Below are 27,618 nucleotides of genomic sequence, written 5' to 3'. Positions count from 1 at the left end.
CTTTTATAAGTATCATCAGCATATCAAGGGAAGAAAAGAGGATATGTAATTTAGGTCAGACCAACACATCTTAAGCATTAAAAGATGTGTGTTTGAAAGATGTCAATCTCCACATGTTTTGGAAATAAAAATCAGACAAACAATACAATAGAACTTCATGCATCCCATAGAAGTCTGAATAACCAATCACTTAAAATTTCACCATCTGCTGTTACTGAAGCAGCAAGATTGAGAGTTTTCGTACAAACCATGATAATCAGAATGTAACAGAATGAGAAACACTAACAGGATTCCCCCCCACACACCCTTTCTTATTTACTGTTGTGGTTCTTAATGAAAACCTGGGCTATACAAAGAAAAGGGGAGGATGTCCCCCGCCCCATCTTCTAATTGAGTGCTTATACCCAGTAATAGCTTTTCGCTGCCCTGGGCAGCATGACATTGCCTCATTTGGCCTCGCACAGCTATTATTCCAGGAGGCAGCTAGTGAAGTGCCCCAATCCATCTGCTTGCTTTTCATGGGCTGGTGCTTTCCTTGATGTTGACAGCTGTCTTAATATTCCTGGGCCACCTGCCACATAGTAAATACTGTGCCGTAACGCATACACAGAAATGTATCCCTCTGGTGGACTTTTTAGAACAAAAAGCATTTCTAAACCATGCTTGCATCCTTGTTGAAAGGCTTCAGGGTCAGCACTTTGTTCTCATACTTTTGAGGAGTAATGTGCTTATGCTTTGGGAATGGTAGTTCAGTTACAGTGTGATGAACTTGAGATTTTCTCACATATCAAATAAGCTATTGAATTGTACTCTTTTTGTGGAAGTCATGGTGGTCACAGGAGGCAGAGGAAGAGAACAAACTGACAGTTATCTCCTCTAATGAGCCTTCATGGAAATTTCTAGACTAAGTTGGCATGTGTGTGTGCTAAGTTGCCTCAGTTGTGTCTGACTCTATGACACCCCCTCTACTATAGCCCACCAGGCTCCACTGTCCATGGAATTCCCCAGGCAAGAATACCGGTGTGAGTTGCCATTTCCTCCTCCAGGAGATCTTCCCAACCCAGGGATCGAACCCATGTCTCATATGTCTCCTGCATTGGAAACTAAGTTGAGGTCCATCCTATGTATGCTCATGGAAAGACCTCTTTTCCTATCTGCTTTACTCATCTGTTCACCCCATCAGACTTGCGTCTTGAGGGAAAGCTCTTGGTCTTATCACTGTATCTCTAAGAATGAGTGTGTTTCTGAACCATAGTCAGCACTCAAGGACAAATCCAGGTTTTAAGGTACCTGAAGATTTTTGCAATTTCTCTTTAAACAAAAATATTTAAAATTAAAAATAAAAATTATATATAAAAATGAATGAAAAAATAAATCATACAAATGACCAATTTTAAATGATTGATTAATATTACAAATGTCAGTCTAGAAAAACAGCATTTTTTCCATTATCTGCCTATAATACTTCTATAATATTTTTTCTTATATTTTTGTAGTGTATTCTTTCATATGACATTTTCTAATATTTTCTATACATATAGTGGAAAGATAACAAAGTCTTTCCTTAAATTTGGATGAGCATACTTATTGAGAGAAAGGCTAGGTAAGCATACAACATTCAGTTCAGTTCAGTTCAGTCATTCAGTCGTGTCCGACTCTTTGGGACCCCATGAATCGCAGCACGCCAGGCCTCCCTGTCCATCACCAACTCCCGGAGTTTACCCAAACCCATGTCCATCGAGTCGGTGATGCCATCCAACCATCTCATCCTCTGTCGTCCCCTTCTCCTCCTGCCCCCAATCCTTCCCAGCATTAGGGTCTTTTCCAATGAGTCAACTCTTCGCATGAGGTGGCTAAAGTATTGGAGTTTCAGCTTCAACATCAGTCCTTCCAATGAACACCCAGGACTGATCTCCTTTAGGATGGACTGGTTGGATCTCCTTGCAGTCCAAGGGACTCTCAAGAGTCTTCTCCAACACCACAGTTCAAAAGTATCAATTCTGCGGCGCTCAGCTTTCTTCACCGTCCAACTCTCACATCCATACATGACCACTGGAAAAACCATAGCCTTGACTAGACGGACCTTTGTTGGCAAAGTAATGTCTCTGCTTTAAAATGTGCTATCTAGGTTGGTCATAACCTTCCTTCCAAAGAGTAAGCGTCTTTTAATTTCATGGCTGCAATCACCATCAGCAGTGATTTTGGAGTCCCCAAAAATAAAGTCTGACACTGTTTCCACTGTTTCCCCATCTATTTGCCATGAAGTGATGGAACCAGATGCCATGATCTTAGTTTTCTGAATGTTGAGCTTTAAGCCAACTTTTTCACTCTCCTCGTTCACTTTCATCAGGAGGCTCTTTAGTTCTTTTTCACTCTCTGCCTTAAGGGTGGTGTCATCTGCATATCTGAGGTTATTGATATTTCTCCCGGCAATCTTGATTCCAGCTTGTTTCTTCTAGCCCAGCGTTTCTCATGATGCACTCTGCATATAAGTTAAATAAGCAGGGTGACAATATACAGCCTTGACATACTCCTTTTCCTATTTGGAACCAGTCTGTTGTCCCATGTCCAGTTCTAACTGTTGCTTCCTGACCTGCATACAGGTTTCTCAAGAGACAGGTCAGGTGGTCTGGTATGCCCATCTCTTTCAAAATTATCCTCAGTTTATTGTGATCCACACAGTCAAAGGCTTTGGTATAGTCAATAAAGCAGAAATAGATGTTTTTCTGGAACTCTCTTGCTTTTTTGATGATCCAGCGGATGTTGGCAATTTGATTTCTGATTCCTCTGCCTTTTCAAAAACCAGCTTGAACATCTGGAAGTTCACGGTTCATGTATTGCTGAAGCCTGGCTTGGAGAATTTTGAGCATTACTTTACTAGCATGTGAGATGAGTGCAATGGTGAGGTAGTTTGTGCATTCTTTGGCATTGCCTTTCTTTGGGATTGGAATGAAAACTGACCTTTTCCAGTCCTGTGGCCACTGCTGGGTGTTCCAAATTTGCTGGCATATCGAGTGCAGCACTTTCACAGCATCATCTTTGAGGATTTGAAATACAACATTATATACCCACGATACTCACTCATTGTAGTATTGCTATAGGTTTGTGCCCTACAAACAAATATTATCATAAGTTCTCTTTTACATGATTTTCATTTAAAAATTTGCTGCATTTACAATTATAAAACTTGTATGCACTACATTATTTAACATACAACTGCTTTGAGAGAAATTGCATCAATTAGAAGTGATTCTTTTAAGTTTTGTCTTCTGTTGCCTGAAATAGTTTTCCACAAATCACCTTTTGCTATTGTACATTTTGAATCTTGTTTCACCTCTACTACTCACACATTTTCAGTGTTAGAGGGCTTAGGATATGTTTATGTCGCGATAGTGCCTCTGGTCCTGTATCTTAGGTGTGGTGCTTGGTGAGTTGTCCAATGAACAAACTGAAATTAAAGCAGTAACAGCTATTCTTTGGAGAAACTGACAACCACATAAATACATCCCACTAAATCCAAACCAAAATCTACACCACACATTTCCCGGCATGTCCTGAAGGGCCTCCAGTAACTGCAATACCAACTGACTCTAGGAGTAAGGTGATGGAGGGAAAATCCAAGTGGAAAGAGACTGTGGACTTAATTGTGCAGTTTAAACATTTGCTTTTGTAAATTTCATTAACACCACCAAGTGATCACATTCCTGAACTCACCTTGGAAGAGACCGTGCCAATGAGGTGCCTTGAAGGTTCGGCTTCATCAGCCTCACAGTAAATATGCTTCTAACGTACTCGTTAAATGAGAAACTGATCAGTTCTTGTAAATAAATGAAAATTCAGGCATCATTGATTTATGGCTTTAAGCTAATTTTTCACAGAGTTTGCAAAGCATTTGAATGAATGCAAGTGTACCTGGTGCCCTGCCTCCATTAAGGCAAACTTTGTCTATGAAAAGTTAGCTTAAAGCCATAAATCAGTGACCCCTGAATTTTCATTTATTTACTTTTCAAGTACTGATCCATTCCTAGATGTCATCTGCTCTTACATTCCGAACTCATAATAATGAATTTCTGAATACTGAGTTCTAAGATTGTATTAGGAAGCCTGTAAAAAGGTTGAATTTTAGAGTTGTAAGGATCTTAAAGATTCTAATTTAGCACAGTCATCTTCATTTGTTCATTCAGTTTTTCTTGAAGACATTTGAAGAGTATCTATGGCAGAAGTGTATTTACTGTGAAGCTGATGAAGCCAAAGCTTCAAGGCATCTCATTGGCATAGTCATTTCCAATGTGAATTCAGGAATGTGATCACTTGGTATATGGGGCTTCTCTAGTGGCTCAGATGGTAAGGAGTCTGCCTGCAGTACAGGAGACACAGGTTTGATCCCTGGCTTGGGAAGATCCCCTAGAGAAGGGAATGGCTACCCACCTCAGTATTCTTGTCTGGAGAATTCCATGGACAGAGGAGCCTGGTGGGCTATAGTCCATAGGGTCACAAAGAGTCTGACCCCACTGAGCGACTAACACTTTTTTTTCATATGAATATCTATCTATCTATCTATCTATCTATCTATCTATGTATAATGAGTTTGTATTGGCCCAACTGTTTATTTTAGGGGTCTCTAATAACATTTATATTATCTTATACCTTTGCAAGCTGTTTATTAATAGAGGGATTCTAGCTGGATGAACATTCTACTACCTCAACTATCACCACCAATACTATAGATAAATAGTTTCTAGATAAGTGAAGGACTTTACCTGACATGATTCTGATGCTTTCTCCCACTGAGGATAGTGATTATTGAAAAAATATGACTAGCCCAGCTTTCCCCTTGAGAGCTATTTTTTTAGAGAAATTATTTTCTTAAAGAAATAGCATTATTAGATAAACCCATAAGTCAGTGATAAACTGTACTGGCCCCAATAAGATTTTATCCCCAGAGAAACATCCTGAACAGTCCACCCTCTGGGTAGGCTGTAGGGTGTAGGACCTGCTTTGGTCATAGTACAAGGGCTGGACACATCTGGTAGCCATCTAGCATTCCTTTAGGGAGATTAATTCTCCAGGCCTTCTAGCTGGAGGGAACAACTGGCTTCCTACTCTCTTTGCTTTCATATTCTCTGGGCTTTCTGGCAAGCAGGCCTTTAATGGAGATTCCTCCCCAAAACAGTAAGACTCATTTGGGAACTTGTCTTATTCTAGTTTATTGTTCTAGCTTTTTCCTCACAGGAGAAGGTTTTCAAAAGAGAAAGTGCTGGTCACTCTTGAGGGAGAGTCTGGGGTGAACCCAGCAGAAGGAATCTGTACTGATTTAACTTTGGTAGGTTAAACTGAGCCAGAACAAATTAAGGTGAGCGGCCTTGGTCTCTGCTGCAGTTGGTAGGGATTAGAGTGCTTCTAGGAGGCAGCTGCCTTGTGGCAGGAAAGTTCAACAGCCCTCAGCTGATGCTGAAATGGGGATCATGGACATTCTGTCTACTCATAAGCAACCTTCTCCTCCAGGACTCCAGTCAGAGCAGGCCAACCTCAGGGTACCTTCCTTCCCCTCCCCCCAAGTCAGAACTGCCTTGGACATTTCATTTTATCTCATTTACTTGTATAGAATTTTTAGTGAACAGGTATAAGATAATCACTTTTACAACTTCTACACCCTCTCAGGGGCAGCTTGGCTTTAAAACAAACCACCTGGAGTGAATAGGCCCGTTGATGTTTTCTCTACTAGCCACCAGGATATACAAAACTAAAAAAACAAAAATCTATGCTACTTATTAGTGAAATAAGTCAGAAACAGAAGGACAAATACTATATTTGGATTCACTTACACTGATGAATCTAAAACAGTCAAATCCATAAGAAGCAGTGTGGAAAGGGAGTTGCCAGGGGTTGGGGGAGGGGAAACAGGGCATTATTAATAAACAAGGTATTATTCAAAGGGAAAGGTGAAGTTGTCCAAGATGAGTAAGTCTTTGAGTTCCACTTACAGCACGGTGCCTGTAGTTCACAGTACTGTATTATATACTTAAAACTTTGCTAAGAGGGCAGATCTTACGTCATAATTGTTTGAGTGAGAGGAAAGTTCTGGAAGTCATGGATGGTTTTATAGCATAGATTGTGATGACAGTTTCATGGTGTATATTTATCTTCAGTCTCATTGAGTTGCATACATAAATTATTACAGCTTTTTGTATGTATAAAAAAATAATACTAAGAAAAGTCAAACGACTGTATTTAGACATAATTCAAAGTAAATCTTAAGGACCTTTTGGTTTCCAGATTTCAGTGATGTCTGTGTAATGACTACAAAATATTTGTTTCAGCATAGTTTGAATTATACTTGTTTTTGATCAGTGTCGTTTTTGCAGGAGGGTTCACCGGGGAGCAGTATGTATTAATAACACGGAGTAGGAGAAATATCAAAGCACATCTGCGTTAGGGTCAGTTACCCCACAGATAGTAAGCCAGCCAAACCAGAAAAGAGTTGTTGACAGACCTGAACAGGCACCTACGGCGCCCTCCACTTCTGAGACTAGGCCACCGGGTAGCCGCAACTTTTTCAGCCCTGGGAAACTGTTTAAGGAATTACTGTTCGTTAGCTGAAAGGCAGCCTAGGGCATTCTGGTACCCCGGTTTAGTTCATGAGCTTCTTTCAAACTTTAATTCATGAACTTGTTTCAAAAGTCTGAAAACCGTTCCGTGCACTGACTGGACGATAAAAAAACAAATCAGTAATAGAAAAAATTGAGCGAAAAGACAAATGGGTTGGTAGGCTGAGCTCTTTTGGGCGGGAAGCCCGGAGCCCGGCATTGCAGGGTGGCGCGAGCCCCCCCGGATCTCAGGCCCACGCCGAGAACGGGGACCGGCCAGCGGCGGCGGCCGGGCCCGGTTCGGGGCGGAGCCGCGGCCTCTGGCTCCTCCCGAGGGCGGGCGGCCCGGGGGTGGAGGGAGGAGCCGCCTCTGAGCACGAGAAGAAGTAGTGCTGGCAGCCAGTCGCGCCCGCGCTTCTACAGCCCGGGATGGACTGAGCCGCGCCGGCTGCCCGCGCCGAGTCGCTCCTGCCCTCGCCGGGTCCCACGGCCCCGGGCAGGGCTCCGGACACCGCCTCACGCGTTCCCCGCGGACGGCCTCGGACCGGCTGCCGCGCCGGGGAGATGTCCGGCGGCCGGAGGAGGGGCGGCGCCCCCTGGCACAGCTTTTCCCGATTCTTTGCTCCCCGAAGCCCTTCCCGGGACAAGGAAGAGGAAGAGGTGGAGAGGCCGGGGACAAGCCAGCTGCCCGCGCCGGGCCGGGACGCTGCCAGGTGGGAGCCGCAGGGGTCGTCGGGGGCTCCGCGCCGACTCACGGGACGGGGGATTCCTGGCCCCGGTGCCCGCAGCCAGCCGCTGTCGGCCAGGCTGCGCTCCCCACTTTCTGTTCTCCTTCCTCCATTGCTCAAGTTTTTTCCTTCTCTCTCAGTTCTCGCGCCGCATCACTTGGGTCTGTAAATCCGGGTGAAGTCCGTGGCCAGCGGCCGGCCAGCCCGCGTGGCGCTCAGCCCCCCATCTCCCGTCCCTGGACGGGGTTCGGTTCCTGTCCCACACTCGCGTCTGCTCTAAGTTCTCCGGCAGAAGCGAGTCCCCCGGCGTCCTGCCGGCGGTAATGCGAAAGAGTAGTGAGACCAGCCGTCCGCCAGGGCGAGGAGGGCGCGATCCGAAAACCACTCCGATGGGAAAGGTAACGCTTTGGAGCGCCACCCGCTCGGCTGGGATTTTGCCGTCTTAATCGGAGTTTCTCGAAATAATTTTTTTCTTTTTTAAAGAATGATGATGCTGAGTTCCCAAGACCCCATCAAAATATCGAACCGTCGCTAGGCTTATTTACCATTGCTTGACATTTAAATGATGCCACCTTTCTTTCCCAAATCTCCTCGGAAAAAAACATTTGCCTCAAGATCCCAGACGGATTCCAGAAACCTGGACTCGAGCTGTCTTGGTTTCTGTAATAATGAAAACGTGCCCCTCTTTTTGCAATCTTTTCTCCTTCTTCCACCTGCTGCTGTAAAATCGAGCTTTTTGAAAAATTCATAACTAATAAAAATACATGTTCCGGAGCCTTTTCATCTGTCCTGAGGGAGGAAGAGGGGTTAAGTGACTGATATACAACTCGCTGTTTAAAACTTTTGATGGCCAGAGAGGCTTACTGCTGCCTCTTCCCCCACATTGCACCAGTAGATCTTTCGTGATTGGAAGGACGCTCTCCTGAAAGCTGTGTTTACTTCAGTCGTTAAAGGCTTCCTGGAGAGCTTCAAAGAAAACTGGATAGGAAACAGAACTGTAACTGACTGAGCTGCTTCCATCAGTATTCATTCCTGTCTTGTGATTGGATCCTGGTCGTTTGTGTGTTCCTCAGTTTCTCTGCTTGTGAAGAATTTGCATTATGACCCTCTTAACAAAACTGCCACATCTTTCCAAGAAGGTTCCTATTACAACTGAAAGACTTCTGTGAGGCTTCAGCTATTATTGCCCTGTTAAGAGAGAATTTAAAATTCAGACTTACATAGTAGTTAAAAATAGTTTTGAAGTCTGACAGGGCTCAACCAGAATGTCAGAATGCTGGTGTAGGCAGACAGCCCTTGGTGCCTGCCATCATTGTAACAGCACTGACAATCTTGGATGATAATACGGAAGCAGTATTTAAGAGAAACCCGAAGTAGACTGGGAACTAGCCTTGAGTCAGGATTAGAAGGGAGCAGGCAGGCCAATTTCAGGTTCCTATCAGAATTGTCCTGAAAGCTTGCCTGCTTCCCTGCCCTATTTTGGCTTTTTGGCCACTTCTCAAATCTAATCTCTTTTTCTCTCTGGTGCTTGCCACTCCCTCAGCTTGTCTCTTGTCTGCTTACCACTTCTCCATTCTCCTTACCTCCAGAGAGGCACAGACTGCTGCTTTTTGACAATCATAATTTTAATTGTGCTTATATGAACACTAATTTTGTCCTTCATCCGTTTTAGAACTTGCCAGATGTTAAGGGGATAGCGGATAATCCTTTGGGTGTTTTACCTTTTAAATGAGCTTAAATGTTTTCAAGGACATAAACACAAAGCCTTTAATGAAACTTTAATGAAACAAATGGAAACGCTTAGTAGTACCGACTGTCCTAGTAACACAACACCCTGGTGTTAACAAAATTGGAAACAGAATTGTGATTTGTCACTGTGATCTTATTTCAAAATGTAAGAGTATTTTGGTTGTTTCTTTTAGAGGCAGTAAAAACTCCTGGTTTTAGTGGGAGCCTGGTTTACCTTTTGTACCGGTGATTTTAGATGCAGGGGAGTCTGTTCAGACGTGGGGCTGGGTGTGATAGGAATGTAAAGATGACTGAGAAAGGGGCCGTTTCAAGGAACTGGGAGAAGCTGAGGAGACCACTTGAAAACAGCCGTCCTAGTACCTATGGCGTATCTTGTTTAGTTGCTAAGTCGTGTCCAACCCCTGGCAACTCCATGTAGCCTGCCAGGCTCCTCTGTCCATGGGATTTCCCAGGCAGGAATACTGGAGTGGGTCGCCATGGTGTGTCTGGCACATTACAATTAACAGAATACTTTTAATAATACTACACCTGAGGTTGGACAGACCTGTACGATCAGTATTCTAGTTTTAGTGTAAAAAACAGCTAAAGAAACGTGCCCGGAGTCACACAGCTACTTTTCAGTTATTGAACAAGTTTTAAGTCTTGTGCAGTGCCTGCAACTCTGAGGCCACTTAACATTTATTAAGGATTAATGTCTGCATCCTGACTTTTTCTTGTACTCAAAGTGCATTCTCAAACTTGAGTTGTACAGTCTTGTTTTTTGCACTCCCAGTGTTGACTTACATGAGTTTCGTGATGTAACTTGTGTAGGTACAAATACAAATGGGACATAAATTCCTTAAGAACAGAATTCCTTAACAATTCCTTAAGAACAGAATTGAAAATTAAACACAGACGTAACCACAAGACCCATAAAAGTAAAATTTACAGCATTATCCTGACAGCTGTTTTTTGGCTACTCACAAAATGCATATGGTACCAACTAGAAAAAAAAGTTTTTGAGGAGTTGCCATGACTGTACCACTGTGTACTATGCCATGATTCAGGTTTTCCAATATTTCCCCACTTGAATCACAGGAAAACTTTTTGCTTTTACAGTGTGCTGTAAGATATTTGGACATCATTTGCTGTGAACACGTCATTTATATACTGTGTTCGCTGATGCTCTCATTAACCTGCAGCAGTTAGAAGTCTGTTTACATCAACACTGTTACATATGTGAATTCAGGTGTTGGCAGTTGAATTGCTTGTTAACACTCTTTATCTTCGGTGGTTGACCACATCCAGAAAGTGCTTATATTAATTTGTTTTAAATTATATAGAAATGAAAACTGCAGTTGAATTCAATTCACAGCTGTAGTGTTTAGCCCGGTTTATGAGTGTGCAATGAATGGGCTCAGCAAAAGTGATAGGGGAGAGCCAGGAGGGCTTCATGGGGGAGGTGGTTTTATCTGGGCCTTCAAGGTACTGGTGGTGTTTTCCACAGGTAGAGAACTTAGCCAGGAAGATAGAAATAGAGGATGGGTCTTCTAGGCTGAGCAAAGGCCTGGGGTTATGATCTCTTGAGGGCTGTGTACATCAGTGCAGGCAGAGTGAAAGAGGCGTTAAGAAAATTAGATTTAACACTGGGTCATAAAGAGTGTTTGGCTCTCAATTTAGAGAATTTTTGTGAAGCCCTGTTCAACAGATACTGCTAAACTGTGAAATTCAGAGGATACCTTCCTTCTAATTTTCCTTGCTTTGAGAAAACGATCGCTCAATTTTGTTTCTTTGCTGTATCACACATGATAGTAAGGCAAGAACAGCGTTTATCAAAAACCAACTGTGCACTCCTTTGGGCTGGGTACTTTTACTTGTATCGTCTTTTTAAACGTCACCCTCGGCCTGGAATGTTGGTATGCTTATCACTATTCTGACAACTGAGGAAACTGAGGGTAAGAGAATTCCCAGAGGTGGACACTGTCGGCATCTTGGAAAGAACAATTCTTTGCTGAACTGGACTCTCCTGTCCTTTGCAGGACATTTGGAGTCTGTGGCCCTGCCCACTAATTGCAAGTAGCATCCTGCAGTCATTGGGAGAACCCAGAACACCTCCCCCAAGGTGGGTGGGAGGGAGAGCACTCCCAGGGGAGAACAATTTATCCCAAATCATAACTGGGGTAAGTTTCAGGGGTGAGGTTTGAGATTGGGTCTCTCTGACTCAAAAACTCTGATTCTTTTTCCACACCATCTTGCCCACCACCCTTCTGAACTGTACTCCTTCAAAATAAATCTGAATATGTAATTCAGTTGGACCTTTCCTTCCTTTGTTCCAGAATGGGTAACAGTGTGGCCTATTTCACGTATACTCTTTTTGACTGTTCCTTTGAGTGTCCCAATATAGTGCCATTGGTAGAAGGTAAGACAGAATCATTAGACTCAAGGAGCAGGGGCTGTGTCTCATTTATCTTGTTGTCCTCTGTACCTAGCTCAGGTGACGGAGTGAATCTCTGTTGATGGATCATTAAAACACTTATTAGTGGCTTTTGACTAGGGGTAATACACTCCTGCCCTTAAAGTGGACATTTTTGAGACATGGTAGGGGGTGGGTACCATAAAGTTCTCTAGAGAGTGTTTGGCTCTTGATTTAAAGTTCAGAGAGTATTTGCTTTTCACCATGGCTGAGTGTGGTTGATAAATGGGTGGAGCCAGGATACTAATGAGCTGAAATGTAGGAGATAGTTTCATCAAATGTTAATAGTACCTCTGATACCAGCTGTTAAGTTAAATGTTGACCACAGCACATTTATGTAAGAAAAAGGAGTTTTGTGCTCTGAATTTTCATGGTGATTACATTTCAAATAGTGATTTGAAAGCACTGTATAAAATAATCAGTAATAGTTTGGTGGAATAAGATACCTGTGTGGTGTTGAAGGGCAACATCTGAGGCTCATGCCTGCAGCAATAAAGATGACTGGAAAATTCCAGAAGTCCTCAGCTGTGTGTATTTTGTGAGAATCTTGAGCTTCCAGGTTAATGGAAAACACAGAACCTACTTTTGGCAGTGAAGTAGAAATATAGACTGTTTTAGGGTATTGAAAACATACTTTTTTTCAAGTGAGAATCTGTCTTTGGGGTTTAACAGGGTGTCTGCCAGATATCTAACTTGACGATTCTGTTTCTTGCTGAGGACATTTCCTTGAAAACTCACTCAATTGTACACTTTAAATGTGTGTTGAGTTTCAAGTGTACCTCAAATTGACCTGCAATAAATTTAATCACAACTTCTAACTTTATTGAAGCAAACATTTCATCTCAATGGAGAATATGTAAAAAAGAGTAATAGTGAATTTTATAAAGAAGAAACAATTTTCCCTCAAAGTATTACCAGAGTTCTGATGAACTACACTCATGTTCAGATGTACCAAAAATGCCAGTGCGGCTATGATAACTAGAAAACAGATTGACGTACATTCAAACTCAGGAAGGTAATCCAGACTGTCTACTGAAAAGAAAGGATCAGCATGAAATAAAAGTTCAAGAAGTTATGTTTATCTTGAGTCTGTCCATTCCAGAAATTTGACTGCTGTGTGTTGAGTATATTGCTAAGGTGTGGGATACAAAGATGAATAAAAGACCGAAACCACCCTCAAATAGTTCTTAAATTAGTGGAGGAGATAAACCTGCACGTCTCTGTTTTCCAGATGAACTCGTTATAAGCCAAACGTGCATTTGGTATGTGTGACTTGTTGTTGTTTTAATTAACAAGAGATGACGATTAAAATGAAGTCTTATCAATAGTGGACTAATCGATAGATCACAGTGTATGCATGTAGTGGAGTATCATGTGGCTGTCAAAAAGAATGATAAAGTTTTTTGTATACTGATAAGAAAAATACATTAAGTAAAAAATTTTTAAAGCAAGATACAAACCGTTGTGTATAGTATACTCCCATTTGCATTTGAAAATGGAGGAGTATGAAAAAAGTCTGTGACTACTGTTGTGCCAACTCTTTGGGAAGGATGAGAGACTGGGTGAAGGAATGAGGAATAGGAGGGAGGCTTCTTCATTTTAGACCTTTTTATACTTAAAAAATTATGTGAATTACCTATTTCAGAAAATTGGTTATGACCTAGTGAATATCTTTGTATAAAAGAGGATAAAAGAGAGAATTTATGATCCTGTGTTGGCAAAAATTCTCCAAAGGAAGAATGAACTCCATTCAGTTGTTCAAGTGAGAAAAGTTATGATCGAGGCTACAAATAAATGGAATATTTATAATGCAGAATAATTGGATATTTAGCTACTTTCTGTAGGTATGAGGGAGGCATATGTATTTTTAATCTGCAACGTGAAACCGGGTAGAGTTAACAGAGCCTCAAAAATACCAACTCATTTTTGTGAGATCACCTAAATCATCCACTTTGAGTAGCCATGTGAGTCTGAGCCGAAATATTTGTTCTCTCAGTCTTTGATTATAAAGGAAAGGAGATGGCCCTCATAGCTAAGGTCTCTTCCGGCTTTAGAATGCCAGCCAAAACTCTGTAGGGTAACAGGTGTATGCAGTATAGGTTAGGAAGACTTGTTTTATTGGAAAGATCACATATGAAAACACTTTGGGTATTTCTCTGTGTGTTCCTAACATTTTCATTGTTTGATTTGAAAAGGTCACCAATGTTTTTAACAAGAATCTCTTTGGTACCACTCATGCCAGGTGCTGTGCTAACCTCTGGGAATCCAGTGCATCATGGCATTGGTTTAAATCACTCCTGCAGTTTTTGTGGGGAAGGCAGACATAGCACAAATCTTCCTTCCCTTCTTAAAATAAGTACCAGCGTGTCTCACGGGCTGTGGAGTATTTGACAGGGGTGGGCCCACTCTTAGAGAAAACGGTTTTAATCATCTTCAGTCTGTTCCTTCTGGTCTTTCTGTACACGTGTCTATTTACTATTCTTGATTTGTAAACTTTAGACAATTTATATTGGTTTCTGGTGATGGTAGATGAGGATTGAGCTATTTTATATCTCTTTCCACTTCTCTTTATTCATTCAGCGAAAATAAGTGTTATAATTTAGGGATTAAATCAAAAGTCAACTTTTCCATGTACATAAAATACAGCTCTGTTTAGAATAGTACAACATGCTTTTTAAGGAGCACATTTCTTATATGTCCTTTATGATAAGTAGCACAAATGACAGAAATGACATGAAAATGGTATTTAAATGCTCCCATGAATACTAATTTTATGTGATAGTTACATGATATGTTAGAAATTTCTGCTTTACTCTTTATGTTAAAATTTATACAAAATATAGATATTACCTTTGCAGGTCATAATTTTTTTTTTCTGTAACTGCTGTGCTTATAACAAGGAATGAAATTCTTTGAATTTTATATGTTGATAACTGGAAACAGGTACCATGAGATGTAAACTCAGCCTTTTATTGTCTTTGTTATCAAAGTGCTAAAGAGCATATCCTGGCTGGACAGGTGGCATTGTGCTATATTAATCAAAGCTGAAAATGTGTATGGTAATCAATTTAATTGTTCCATTGTTCTATTATAGGTAGGCAGATAGGATCTTATTTGGCAATGTTATATTTATTATGATACAAAGAAATTGCTATTATGTACTATTTGTACTATTAGTATTTAGCTGTTTGTCTTCTCTAGGTTCATTGCTTGCATTTTTTTCACTGACTTGTTTTTATTTGCTTTTTAGAATCAACTACAATACTTTGGTATTTTTTTGTTTGTTTTGCTTGGCTGTGAATAGTAATATGTGCTCTTCTAAAACAGGTATGAAATTAAAGAAAAATCAAAAAGGAAAAAAAGCACAACTCATACATAACCCTATCCACCCAGTTCAGTTTAGTTCATTTACTCAGTCGTGTCTGACTCTTTGCGACCCCATGAACTGCAGCATGCCAGGCCTCCCTGTCCATCACCAAGTCCCAGAGTCCACCCAAACCCATGTCCATTGAGTCGGTGATGCCATCCAACCATCTCATCCTCTGTCGTCCCCTTCTCCTCCTGTCCTCTTTTCTTTTCCAATGAGTCAGCTCTTTGCATCAGGTGGCCAAAGTATTGGAGTTTCAGCTTCAATATCACTCCTTCCAATGAACACCCAGGACTGATCTCCTTTAGGATGGACTGGTTGGATCTCCTTGCAGTCCAAGGGACTCTCAAGAGTCTTCTCCAACACCACACTTCAAAAGCATCAATTCTTCGGTGCTCAGCTTTCTTTATCGTCCAACTCTCACATCCATATATGATCACTGGACAAACCATAGCCTTGACTAGGTGGACCTTTGTTGACAAAGTGATGTCTCTGCTTTTTAATATGCTGTCTAGGTTGGTCATAACCTTCCTTCCAAGGACTAAGCTTCTTTTAATTCCATGGCTGCAATCACCATCTGCAGTGATTTTGGAGCCCCGCAAAATAAAGTCAACTACTGTTTCCTCATCTATTTGTGATGAAGTGATGGGACCGGATGCCATGATCTTAGTTTTCTGAATGTTGAGCTTTAAGCCAACTTTTTCACTCTCCTCTTTCACTTTCATCAAGAGGCCCATTAGTTCTTCACTTTCTGCCATAAGGGTGGTGTCATCTGCATATCTGAGGTTATTGATATTTCTCCCGGCAGTCTTGACTACAGCTTGTGCTTCATCCAGCCCAGCGTTTCTCATGATGTACTCTGTATATAAGTTAAATAAGAAGGGTGACAATATACAGCCTTGACGTACTCCTTTTCCTATTTGGAACCAGTCTGTTGTTCCATGTCCAGTTCTAACTGTTGCTTCCTGACCTGCATACAGGTTTCTCAAGAGACAGGTCAGATGATCTGGTATTCCCATCTCTTTCAGAGTTTTCCACAGTTTATTGTGATCCACACAGTCAAAGGCTTTGGCATAGTCACTAAAGCAGAAATAGATGTTTTTCTGGAACTCTCTTGCTTTTTCGATGATCCAGTGAATGTTGGCAATTTGATCTCTGGTTCCTCTGCCTTTTCGAAAACAAGCTTGAACATCTGGAAGTTCATGGTTCACGTATTGCTGAAGCCTGACTTGGAGAATTTTGAGCATTACTTTACTAGCGTGTGAGATGAGTGCAATTGTGCGACAGTTTGAGCATTCTTTGACATTGCCTTTCTTTGGGATTGGAAGGAAAACTGACCTTTTCCAGTCCTGTGGCCACTGCTGAGTTTTTCAAATTTGCTGACATATTGAGTGCAGCACTTTCGCAGCATCATCTTTCAGGATTTGAAATAGCTCAACTGAAATTCCATCGCCTCCACTAGCTTTGTTCGTAGTGATCCTTCCTAAAGCCCACCTGACTTCACATTCCAGGATGTCTGGCTCTAGGTGAATGATCACACCATCATGATTATCTAGGTCATGAAGATCTTTTTTGTACAGTTCTTTTGTGTATTCTTGCCACCTCTTCTTAATATCTTCTGCTTCTGTTAGGTCCATACAATTTCTGTCCTTTATTGAGCCCATCTTTGCATGAAATGTTCCCTTGGTATCTCTGATTTTCTTGTAGAGATCTCTAGTCTTTCCCATTCTTTTTTTTTCTTCCATTTCTTTGCAATGATCACTGAGGAAGGCTTTCTTATCTCTCCTTGCTATTCTTTGGAACTCTGCATTCAAATGGGTATATCTTTCCTTTTCTCCTTTGCTTTTCAAGTCTCTTCTTTTCCCAGCTATTTGTAAGGCCTCCTCAGACGGCCATTTTGCTTTTTTGCATTTCTTTTTCTTGGGGATGGTCTTGATTCCTGTCTCCTGTACATGTCACGAACCTCCATCCATAGTTCATCAGGCACTCTGTCTATCAGGCCTAGTCCCTTAAATCTGTTTCTCACTTCCACTGTATAGTCATAAGGGATTTGATTTAGGTCATACCTGAATGGTCTAGTGGTTTTCCCCACTTTCTTCAATTTCAGTCTAAATTTGGCAATAAGGAGTTGATGATCTGAGCCACAGTCAGCCCAAAGACAAGTGCTCTTCTGCTAGATCACTTCTAATATGCATGTCTACATGTATACATATTTTTAGAAAAAGTAAAAGTCTTCAGGATTTTGAAGCTTGATTTTTTTCCCCCACTTAACATTGGTGCTTTATCGTTTTATACAATAGTACATATACCCTAGGAAATAATGAAAATAATTTAATCTTTTGAAAGATCTTAAATGGGTCATCACTTTTCATAATCCAGTGTGAATGTCTAAATGTGTCTCTGTTTACAGAGCGTTTGTATTCTGATGGGATAGTTATATAGGTTTATATATAACGTGCTGTGTAGTAAAATAACGCCAGATGAGGGAAGAGAACATGACAGAAGTAGTGAGTGTGGAGTAAGGTATAGAGAGGATGCTCGTGAGGCCTGTCTGCTGGGTGACACCTGACCCAAGACCTACGTGATACTTGAATTACTGTGAATGAATGTTAATCGCTTGGTGATGTCCAACTTTATGTGACCCCATGGACTGTAGCCCACCAGGTTCTTCTGTCCACGGGATTTCCCAGGCAAGAGTATTAGAGTGGGTTGCCATTTCCTTCTCCAGGAAATCTTCTTGAACCAGGGATCAGGAAATGAGCAAATCAGAGCAAAGGACTTTCCAGGCAGAGGGAAAAGCCTGTTTCAAGATCCTGGGGCAGGCTTATGTTGGCACAGGTGTCAGAATAGGCAGAGACAACAGAATGGAAAGGAGCCAGGTGCCAGATGAGGTCAGCCTTGGTCATGAGTTGAGATGATAAGATTACTTTTTAAGGAAAGTATCACTTGAGCATGAGTTTGTATGTGCATATATATTTGTATCCTCTTAAATAGTTTATCAGCTTGTTGGTCTCGGAAGACTTGACAGAGGAGGAAGAGGCTGAGTTGGAGGTGAGGTCAACCTTGGTCACGCCCTGGGAAGGTCCAGGCTCACCTGTTCTGGGGTCTCCAGAGCTCCTCCCTCAGGCGGTGTGTCAAGTGGTACACGAATGAATGTCCCATTCTAGACGTCAGCTAGAGTACTGCTTTGAGTTCAGTACAGTTCAGTCGCTCAGTTGTGTCCGACTCTTTGCGACCCCATGAATTGCAGCACACCAGGCCTCTCTGTCCATCACCAACTCCCGGAGTCTACCCAAACCCATGTCCATCGAGTCGGTGATGCCATCCAACCATCTCATCCTCTGTCGTCCCCTTCTCTTCCCGCCCCCAATCCTACCCAGCATTAGGGTCTTTTCCAATGAGTCAACCCTTCGCATGAGGTGGCCAAAGTATTGGAGTTTCAGCTTCAACATCAGACCTTCCAATGAACACCCAGGATTGATCTCTTTTAGGATGGACTGGTTGGATCTCCTTGCAGTCCGAGGGACTCTCAAGAGTCTTCTCCAACACCACAGTTCAAAAGCATCAATTCTTTGGCACTCAGCTTTCTTCACCGTCCAACTCTCACATCCATACATGACTACTGGAAAAACCATAGCCTTGACTAGACGTACTTTTGTTGGCAAAGTAATGTCTCTGCTTTTAAATATGCTATCTAGGTTGGCCATAACCTTCCTTCCAAGGAGTAAGCGTCTTTTAATTTCATGGCTGCAATCACCATCAGCAGTGATTTTGGAGCCCCCAAAAATAAAGTCTGATACTGTTTCCACTGTTTCCCCATCTATTTCCCATGAAGTGATGGGACCAGATGCCATGATCTTAGTTTTCTGAACGTTGAGCTTTAAGCCAACTTTTTCACTCTCCTCTTTCACCTTCATCAAGAGGCTCTTTAGTTCTTCTTCACTTTCTGCCATAAGGGTGGTGTCATCTGCATATCTGAGGTTATTGATATTTCTCCCGGCAATCTTGATTCCAGCTTGTGTTTCTTCCAGCCCAGCGTTTCTCATGATGTACTCTGCATATAAGTTGAGTTCATGTCACAGCAAAAGATCAAGGTATTGATCCTTGTGAGGTTGGTCATAAATGTTTGAAATCTGAGGGGTTTGAGGAAGAGGACTTTGGGAGAATACAGCAGTTGCTGATGTCACGTGTAGATGGACAGCTCAGGTCACCTCAAACAGCTTGAGATTCTCACTCTGTAGCCTGTGATTAAACTGTAATTATGGGTCTCATTTTGGGAGCATGTGATAGGAACAGGAAGTAAATCAGCTTCCAGGTAGATAGCAAAATTACAGCAGAGGGTTGACATTATGGGGAAAGAACTGTCAGAAGCTCTAAGACTGCAAAGCCATGGAGCTTCATGATCATATCTATTACTCTCCTCCTTGCTCCTAGTTTCTCTCCAAAGAAGTCTGACATCGAGACACCAGATGTTTGGGCTAAAATGCATGCTATTTGATTGTCTTAAAAGTGCAGCTTTTACTTACCTTTTAATTTGAAACCCAGAAATAGCCATAACCACCTGTTTTATATTCTGCTAATGGTCATTAAGAAAAAATACAAGTACTATTCTACTGCTGGCAGTCACTGTTTATGAATGGACAGTTTTCCAGATGGTTGTTTGGAAATTGTCAGTGTGGAACTCTGTTTTTTATCCCTGCAGAAGGAGGGTTGGAGATTCTGGGTGGGGCTCCAGGCCAGTAGATAAAAGTCAGTTTTATCTGTAATGTACTGTACCTTCAGTTGGGCTTCCCTGGTGGCTCAGACAGTGAAGAATCTGCCTGCAGTGCGAGAGATCTGGGTTCAGTCCTGAGGTTGGGAAGATCCCCTGGAGGAGGGCATGGCAGCCCACTCCAGAATTCTTGCCTGGAGAATCCCCGTGGACAGAGGATCCTAACAGGCTATAATCTGTGGGGTCGCAAAGAGTCGGACACAACTGAGCAACTAACCACAGCCACACAGTACCTTCAGTACAACAATGAGCAAAGAGAACTCTAGAGCTTGTCTAGTGAAGATGTGTTTCTAAGAAAAGATCCCCAAGGTAGTGTAGGTGCCACATGGCATGAGCAGGTCCTTTGGAGGGTATGGGGTAAAGTTCATACTATATTTCAGCACTTGAGTGACAATGAGAGGGAGAAATCCAAGGGAATAGAGGACAGGCTCAGTGGTGGCCTCAGTCACTTTGAAGTCAGGGACAGTAGAAGCTCTGTCTCCTTGTTGTCATGCCCTAATATTTTAACTGAATTGGCTTGTTGATCACAGTCTTTCTCTTTCTTTACCACAAAAGCCTCAAGATTCATCTGCCTTTTCCTCTTTCTACTCACTCTGCTTATTGGAGGGTCATGTGTGATTTTAGATCTGGCAGAGGGCTGGTCTGATCCTTTCAATGTATGTATTTGAAAAAAGAAGATCCAGAAAGGGGCATTTTGACTGAAGAGCCTTTTGTCCATAAGATGCCATCCCTGAAACAGACCTCTGTCCATTTTGAGTTTTTGCAGAGCTTTTCGCTTCTGGTAACAGCAAGAAAGGGAGTGGATAGGGAAGAGATCCCCTCCTTGTTCCATAGTCTTTTTCATTTAGTCCTCCAAGGCTTTACTGAAGTGGTGTGGACCAGGCTTCCAGAACTAGCAGGGTTTTATGTTAGTGAGGGAAGAGAGAAACGGATTTACCTGTATTCTCATTCCGTCTTCAGCTGTATTGCTGGTACTGTAGACTGTCCCTTCTAGGATGGAAGTGAAAACCTAGAGTGCAGACCCCTAGGAATGGTGGCAAGTTCCTGGGGGCAGTGGGTTGGGGGTCCTGCTTAGAGATAAGGCCACGCCCAAACCAGGCCTGCGAGCTCCATCGCTCAGTCATGTCCAACTCTCTGCAGGCACATGGACTGTAGCCCACCAGGCTCCTCTGTCCTTGGGATTTCCCAGGCAAGAATGTTGAAGTGGATTGCTGGTTCCTTCTCCAGGGGAATTGTCCTTACCCAGGGATCAAACCTGCGTTTCCTGCACTGCAGGAGGATTCTTTACCTGCTGAGCCACTGAGGAAGCCCCAAACAAGGCACCACCTTTTATGAAGTCACCTTGAGTTTGAGAATGCTCAGAATTATAGCCATGATGCTACCAGTACCAGAGATTGCCTCCTTTCTGGAAATAGCAAGAAATCACAGACTCGGGAATCCACTGAAAAGTGGGCCGGCCTTTGGAAGACAATTATGGGAGCTGTATTCAGTTCTTCAGTGTTTCCAGATTTTTCTGATGCAGCCACCATAACAGTGTGTGAGAGAAACGGCAGAGTAAGAGGTGGTACTCAGCTGCCTTGTTGCAGGAGGGGGAGGAGTGAAGAACTTTGTCTTCCTCACCCTGCCTCCACCCACATCCGCTCCTGCGTGACTATCCAGTGACCGTCTAGGAAGTGGCTTCTTACCACTTGAGGGACTGACTCTGGAAGAGGCCAAGCAGCGTCCCTTAGGTTTCAGTCTGTGGTAAACACTCAAAGAGGGGAGTTTTTTCCCTCGTTGGTCCCATTGGACTTCACATACCCTGCATGCTCATTCAGGCAACAGCTCTTCACTAGGACCATCTCTGTGGAACATCAGGGTTGGAAAAAGGGTGCTATTTCACAGGAGTGAGCTTTCAAAATAATTGATATCTATCCTTTAATTATCACCATATAACACATTTAAATAACGTTAATGGATGTCCCTCCAACCAGATCATTCTCTTCTCTGTGCAACTCTCAGTTGCTGGTTTCAGCTCAGTGAAGAGGCTCTCACACTGTTGTTTATCAAGGACGTGATCAGAGGACAGCATGCATCTGAACAACGCAGGGAAGGGGGAGCCGATTGTAGAAAATGTGGATTCCTGGGCCCCACTCCAGCTGGAATCCTTGACTGTCAGGCCCCCACACCTGTTTAATAAACAACTGTGCAGGTGATTATGGTGCCCCTAGGGAGGGATTCTCAGGGAAAGAGGGCCAGGGTATTGTCTGGTGTGTTCACTGCTCATTTCCTAGTATGTACCGAGAACAGCGTCTGGCACCTGTAAAGTGCAAGAACATGTCTGGTGACTGAGTTCTTGGACCTAGTTTTCTCCTCTTTACTTTCTGTGAGTTGGGGAATCTTGTTAGAATTCGATTAATAGTGTAAGATATTTTAAGTGACAGGATAGGGACTCTCGGTGTAAATTATTTGAGCTTTAGAATGTAAATGTGCCTCCTTTTTTTATGGCCCAGGAGGTTTGTTTTATTTTATGTCTGGCATAAAATAAGTGGATTCTTAATGGCTGTACGTTGGATTCCTGGTTTTCAGCTATAGTCTAAATAAGGCTGCATCAAAAATGAGAAGCTTCTGTGTCACTTTGATCTTGACGTTTATCTGGATTTAATTTCCCGAGTTGTGTTAGCTAAGTTAGATGGGATGTTAAAATTCAAGGTGGTCTTATTTGTGCCCGCATGTGATTATGATGCCTGCCCCTTCACCCCCTGCCTTGAGCAGAATGTGTGCTTTCTAAAAATACTGCTATTGAATTACTCCCAGGTCCCAAAGGGGATTAAATTGTGAGAGAACAATAGGAAAGCCTTGTCGTCTTTCTGAAGGTTTGAGATCATCTGAATTTGAAAAGTTTTTCTTTCTCTTGTATTTTATTTTTGAGTCTGAAAGTACCAGTTCAAGCCTTTTGAGACTTTTCTGTTAATATTTCTTCTTCTTTTCCTTTTCTTTTTTTTTTTTTTATCTAGGCTGACATCTAAATATCCAGTGTTTTGAGTATCTTTATGAATCCTGTCCTAATTTTCGTGTGTTTTGTTTGTAAGTCAGTTGAAAATACCCTTGTTCCTAGTGAGTAATCTTCTCCCAGCCCGACTTCTCTCTTTTATATCTTTTGAGAAAGTTGTTGTTGGATGAGAGTGGATGGTACATTCTTTCAAGAGACTTACATACTAGTGTGTCATTAAGGAAAAAGGACTACTGTGTATTATTATATTGTTCTTAGTGGCACAGTGTTTTCTGATTAAGCACACACAGACAGAATGTTTGATAGCAGTTATTTTTACAGTCCATTGACAAGCAATACTTGAGTGCCTTCACAGTGCCAAGCACGATGCTAGGCTTTGGGATACAGCCATGAATGATATTGTCCCTGGGTTTTATGAGTTCAAATCTAGTTAGACAAAAGGACAACCAGCCAGCCATTATGGTAATTACTAGCAGAGATGTATGAGGGGTATCACTGTGCGGTGGGGGCACAAAAATTACAGGTTAACATGGAAATTAATTGGGAAGGATTAGGAGTTGGACAGGGTGGGGAAGGGTGTTGCAGGCAGGAGGACAAAGTAGTGTGCTGGTAAGTGAGTTTGGTGTGTTCTGAGAATGGGTTCTAGGTGACAGGTGTGTCTGCAACCAGGTCATGAAGAACTTTCTATAGTTACACTATAAGGACTCTTCATTTCATTCATCAGCTGATGGAGAATCACTGAAGGAGTTTTTGAGCAGAAGAGTATCATGGTCAGATTAATGATCACTGTGTCTAAGAAGAATGGATTGAACCAGAGCCATCTGGAGGATGTCAGAGACGAATGGAGAAGGGACTCCAGACATTCAGGAAGGACGTGGGGAAAGCTTTAACTGAAGCAGTGATTTTTCTACTTAATCCAGAATTTTAAAATGTTGTTTGTTTTAAAACTTGACACATTTTAAAATTTTGGTTTAGCGATAATATTCGTGAAAGGTAAACCTTAAGATATAAATTTCAACAAGTTTTACAAAGTATTACTGCTCTTGGTGATTTCAGCTTTAAATTCTTCAGTTGTTTGTGCAATGCAGAATACTTATGTTCTGACTTAAAACTTTTTTTTTTTTTGGCATTTTGTGTGTGTTTACAGTGTGGAAATAATTATAGCTACTTGAAAATCCTAACTTCTGCCTTAAATCTCATGGACCCTGAGCTGCATTTTCTGCAGAGCTTTTGTATTGGGAAAGACACTTTTTACTGTTTTCATATACAATTTCGGTAAGGCAGTAAGCTTATAGTGTTAGTCGTTCAGTCATGTCCAACTCTCTGTGACCCCATGGAATGAAGCTTGCCAGGCTCCTCTGTCCACGGAATTCTCCAGGCATGAATACTGAAGTGAGTTGCCATTGCATTCTCCAAGCTTATAGAATAACCTGTGAACACTCTAAATAAGTATACTTTCAGAAATCTTGAACTAGGATACTAAATCGTCTATTGTCTATTTAGATAGATTATATTTAGAAATTAACTAGATTCAAAATAGACTGTAGTTAGAAAATACACTTATCGAATCACCAAGGTCAGTAGTATTCATGGTTATACCCCAAATGTTTATATCATGCTCTTTTTAATGTGTATTTTGCCAGTCTCTTTGATTTGAGCTTAGATAGACAAGTACTGATATTTAATTTTTAAAAAAACTGAATTATAAATAACCTTGTGGCAAAAGATAAGCCTAGTAAAACAGAAAAAAAAAAAAATAACCCACTCACATTTAAAATGTTAGCCATTTGAGACATTATTTTATAGACACGTCCATGTATATAGGTTACAATTCTGACTTGTACTTTTTTTTCTACTTTTGTCCCTATTTTTCCCTGTGGAGTTTTCATATGTTAAACACATAGCTTATGTATTTATTTACATGCTTAATTTTTCTTACTGGCATTTGAGCGTGGCTGTATCTTTTCCGTCCTTGTATTCCTGCATAGAGTCTCAGACTGAATGAAATTTGAATCCGTTGTATTTTCCAGGTGTTCATGATCTGTTTTTTCCTTCTTTTTTTTAATCATTGTCATTTGTTGCCTGGATAGTCTGCTCAATTGTACTGGATTGTATGGATAGAAAATCTTAAGTAGCACAAATGGTGTCCTTGCTTAGTATCCTAATGGGAGCTGTGGAACCCCCGTTTCCATTCCCTTTCCTGCCAGTCACCACGATTCCATCCATGTGTTTTTTCCCCACCCAGTCATTCTGCTGCCCGAAGGCTTCCCAGTGCTAGCAGAACAAAGGTCACATTCTGTGATGGGTCAGACAGGTTCTTCTTGGTCTGGCATCCACTAACCTCTGTTCTCATTCTCATCTCTCTAGCAGGATTATCTCTGCCTGTCACAAGATTCTGTGCCTCAGTCTTATCTTAAAAACAAACAAACAGAACATGATGGTGGTGGTGGTTTAGTCACTAAGTCATGTCCAACTCTTGCGACCCCATGGACTGCGTGCAGTCTGCCAGGCTCCTCTGTCCATGGGATTCTCCAGGCAAGAATACTGGAGTGGGTTGCCGTTTCCTTCTCCAGAGGATCTTCCCAATCCAGGAATCGAACCCAAGTCTCCTGCATTGCAGGCAGATTCTTTATCAACTGAGCTAACCCCCAAATACTGTATCATTATCAACCCTGCTTTTGCACCTCCTACATGGGCACTTGACTGAGCGGGCAGAGTCTCTGCCTCTTGCTTCCTCTGTGCTCCGTGGCACTTCATTCATTCAGCAGTTATAACTTGTACCAGACTGTATTATTAGTTTGTTTATCAGTCTCCCCTACTAGACCTTGTTTTACGAAGATCCTGACCTACTTGTTCTTAAATCTGCAAGGCCATGCACGATTCCCAGTATATGGTAGAGTGCCACAATAATCTTTAGAGTGGAGCTACTCAATTTGTCTCAGATTATGAAAGTATGAAAACAAAATAATGTGTCGACGTAAAGAGTTAATTATTTAGATCTAAAATGTGTATGTACCTAATAGGCAAAATAGGTTACTATGACATCTTATAAGACATCTGTGAAGGTATTCCAGATAAGATAGTTAAAAGTGACTATCTGGAAAATCAGATTTTTAAGGCACCATCTGGGACACACTTGTGTGTACTTAGTCGTTCAGTCATGTCTGACTCTTTTCGACTCAATGGATAATACAGCCTGCCAGGTGTCCATGAGGATTCTCCAGGCAAGAATACTGGAGTGGGTTACCCTGCCCTCCTCCAGGGGATCTTCCCAACCCAGGAATCAAACCCAGCTCTCCCACATTGCAGGCAGATTCTTTACTGTCTGAGCCACAAGGGACCCAAAGACATACTTGGGATTAGATAAACCTACATCTCTCTCTCTCTTTCTCTTTTTTTTTTTTTTGCATCTCTTTTAAGTATTCCTAGAAATCTCTCGATGACCCTGTATGTTTATAAAAATTTGTTGAGTAGAAATATATTTCAAATAACTCCTAGCATAGGATCAAAAAAAGACTGAGGTGTGGAGAACCTTAATATAAACAGAGTCAGAGTGCCAGCACTTTCCAAGATTATGATAGTTGTACAGTGGTGCTCCTTTGTTCAGGTGCATCGTTGGTGTGATGCTGGTCATAAAACAGAATGGACTCACCAAAATGTCTGGAGCCTGATGAGCATTTTTGAATGTGTGTTTCAAGTGTAGACACTCAAATAAATAGCTTCTTAGTGTAACAGTTTGTATGTGAATCTTTTGGGCATTACAGATAAAAAGGACCTTTCAGTTTTTGCATTAAACACAGAAACTGTATGATTTTAGTAATTCTCTTTTAATTTAAAAAAAACTTTTGGTTTTTTTTTTCCAGTGTTGAAAATGAGCCCATGAGCACAAGTCAGAAAAAGGAAAATGTACATTCGTCAGAAGCAGTAAAGGTATAGTTTTAAATTAATATTATTTTATATCAAGCAAATAATTTTTTCTTAATTTCTGCTTGCTCTTCTTTCCGATTCTGTCATCTCATTTCACATTTCAAAAAGAGCATAAAGTCTTATTCCTTATTGGAAACTATAGCCCAGTTCTGCTGGATATTTGCATCTTGCAGTGGGGTTGGGGGTAAATCATTGAAGAAAGGCTTGAGACAGTGGTACTCTTACCCCAGCCGAGCCACTAACAAGCTGTGAGGTCTCCCACTGAGACATTTAACTTCTCTGTGCCTTGGTTTTCTAATCTGTAAATTGGGTCATCTAACCTCCACTGTCCCTTTCCCCTAGGAAGTTCCTCAGTTTATGTTGTGTTTACTCAAATGCTCCTGACAACTAAGAGTGCTTCTGAGGGCATAGAAGTTAATGACCTAGTTGTACATGTCATTAGTATGTGATATGTTTGTTTAGCTCATAGGTGAACTGGCTTTCTCTGCACCTACAGGACAACCATGAAATCATATATGCTACACTTCTACGCAGATGGTTATTGATAAGTGAGGTTAAAAATCTCTGAAAACTGCTAAACCTTATAATACTTCTTTTTCATCATAAGTGATTTTCTAGAAATTGGATATTTGTGTTGGTTGGGAGTGTGAGGCTAGGATCAAATTCTGATAGCTGTTCCACCGTCATGGAGTTTGGGCCCAGTTACTTTCTTTTGAAATGACTTGTGACAGTCAGTTAAGGAGAAAGCTTGTCAGGGATTCCTGGGTACATTAGCCTCGTCAGTGGAAGGACCAGAAGGTCAACCAAATCCTTCGTTACTGATAATTCTTCATTACTCTTATTAAACATTACATGAGGTCCAGAGGCCTTAAAGATTGTAAAGGTAAAGCTGTTTTCAATTTTTATTCCCACCTTGTCCACCATAGTTAACAATATAAATATTTTTGAAAGAAAAAAAATCAGAATCTGATTCTTCTTTTTTATTTTTAAACTTTATTGAAAGAAAAAAATCAGAATCGCCTTGCTTCCCTTTCCTTTGTGAGTC

The 27,618-nt window shown here is 41.6% G+C and overlaps 1 protein-coding gene across 2 annotated transcripts in view; it reads left to right on the top strand.

The window, feature by feature from the left end:
* The first annotated feature begins 6,848 nt into the window (after positions 1–6,848).
* CRYBG3 (crystallin beta-gamma domain containing 3) overlaps positions 6,849–27,618 on the top strand; it is a 126,957-nt gene continuing 106,187 nt past the window's right edge. For both annotated transcript variants that reach the window (XM_081572571.1, XM_081572570.1), the window contains exons 1-2: positions 6,849–7,300; positions 26,510–26,576. In XM_081572571.1, the coding sequence (XP_081428697.1) occupies positions 7,152–7,300; positions 26,510–26,576 (216 nt within the window). In that variant the 5' untranslated portion in view covers positions 6,849–7,151. The remainder of the gene's footprint in view (positions 7,301–26,509; positions 26,577–27,618) is intronic.

This window comes from Giraffa tippelskirchi, chromosome 2 (genome assembly GCF_054371585.1).
Source record: "Giraffa tippelskirchi isolate mGirTip1 chromosome 2, T2T-mGirTip1v1.2.pri, whole genome shotgun sequence".
NCBI classification, from domain to species: Eukaryota; Metazoa; Chordata; class Mammalia; order Artiodactyla; family Giraffidae; genus Giraffa; species Giraffa tippelskirchi.
Note: the sequence above shows the minus strand (reverse complement) of the source record. Positions and strands in the feature narration are given on the sequence as shown.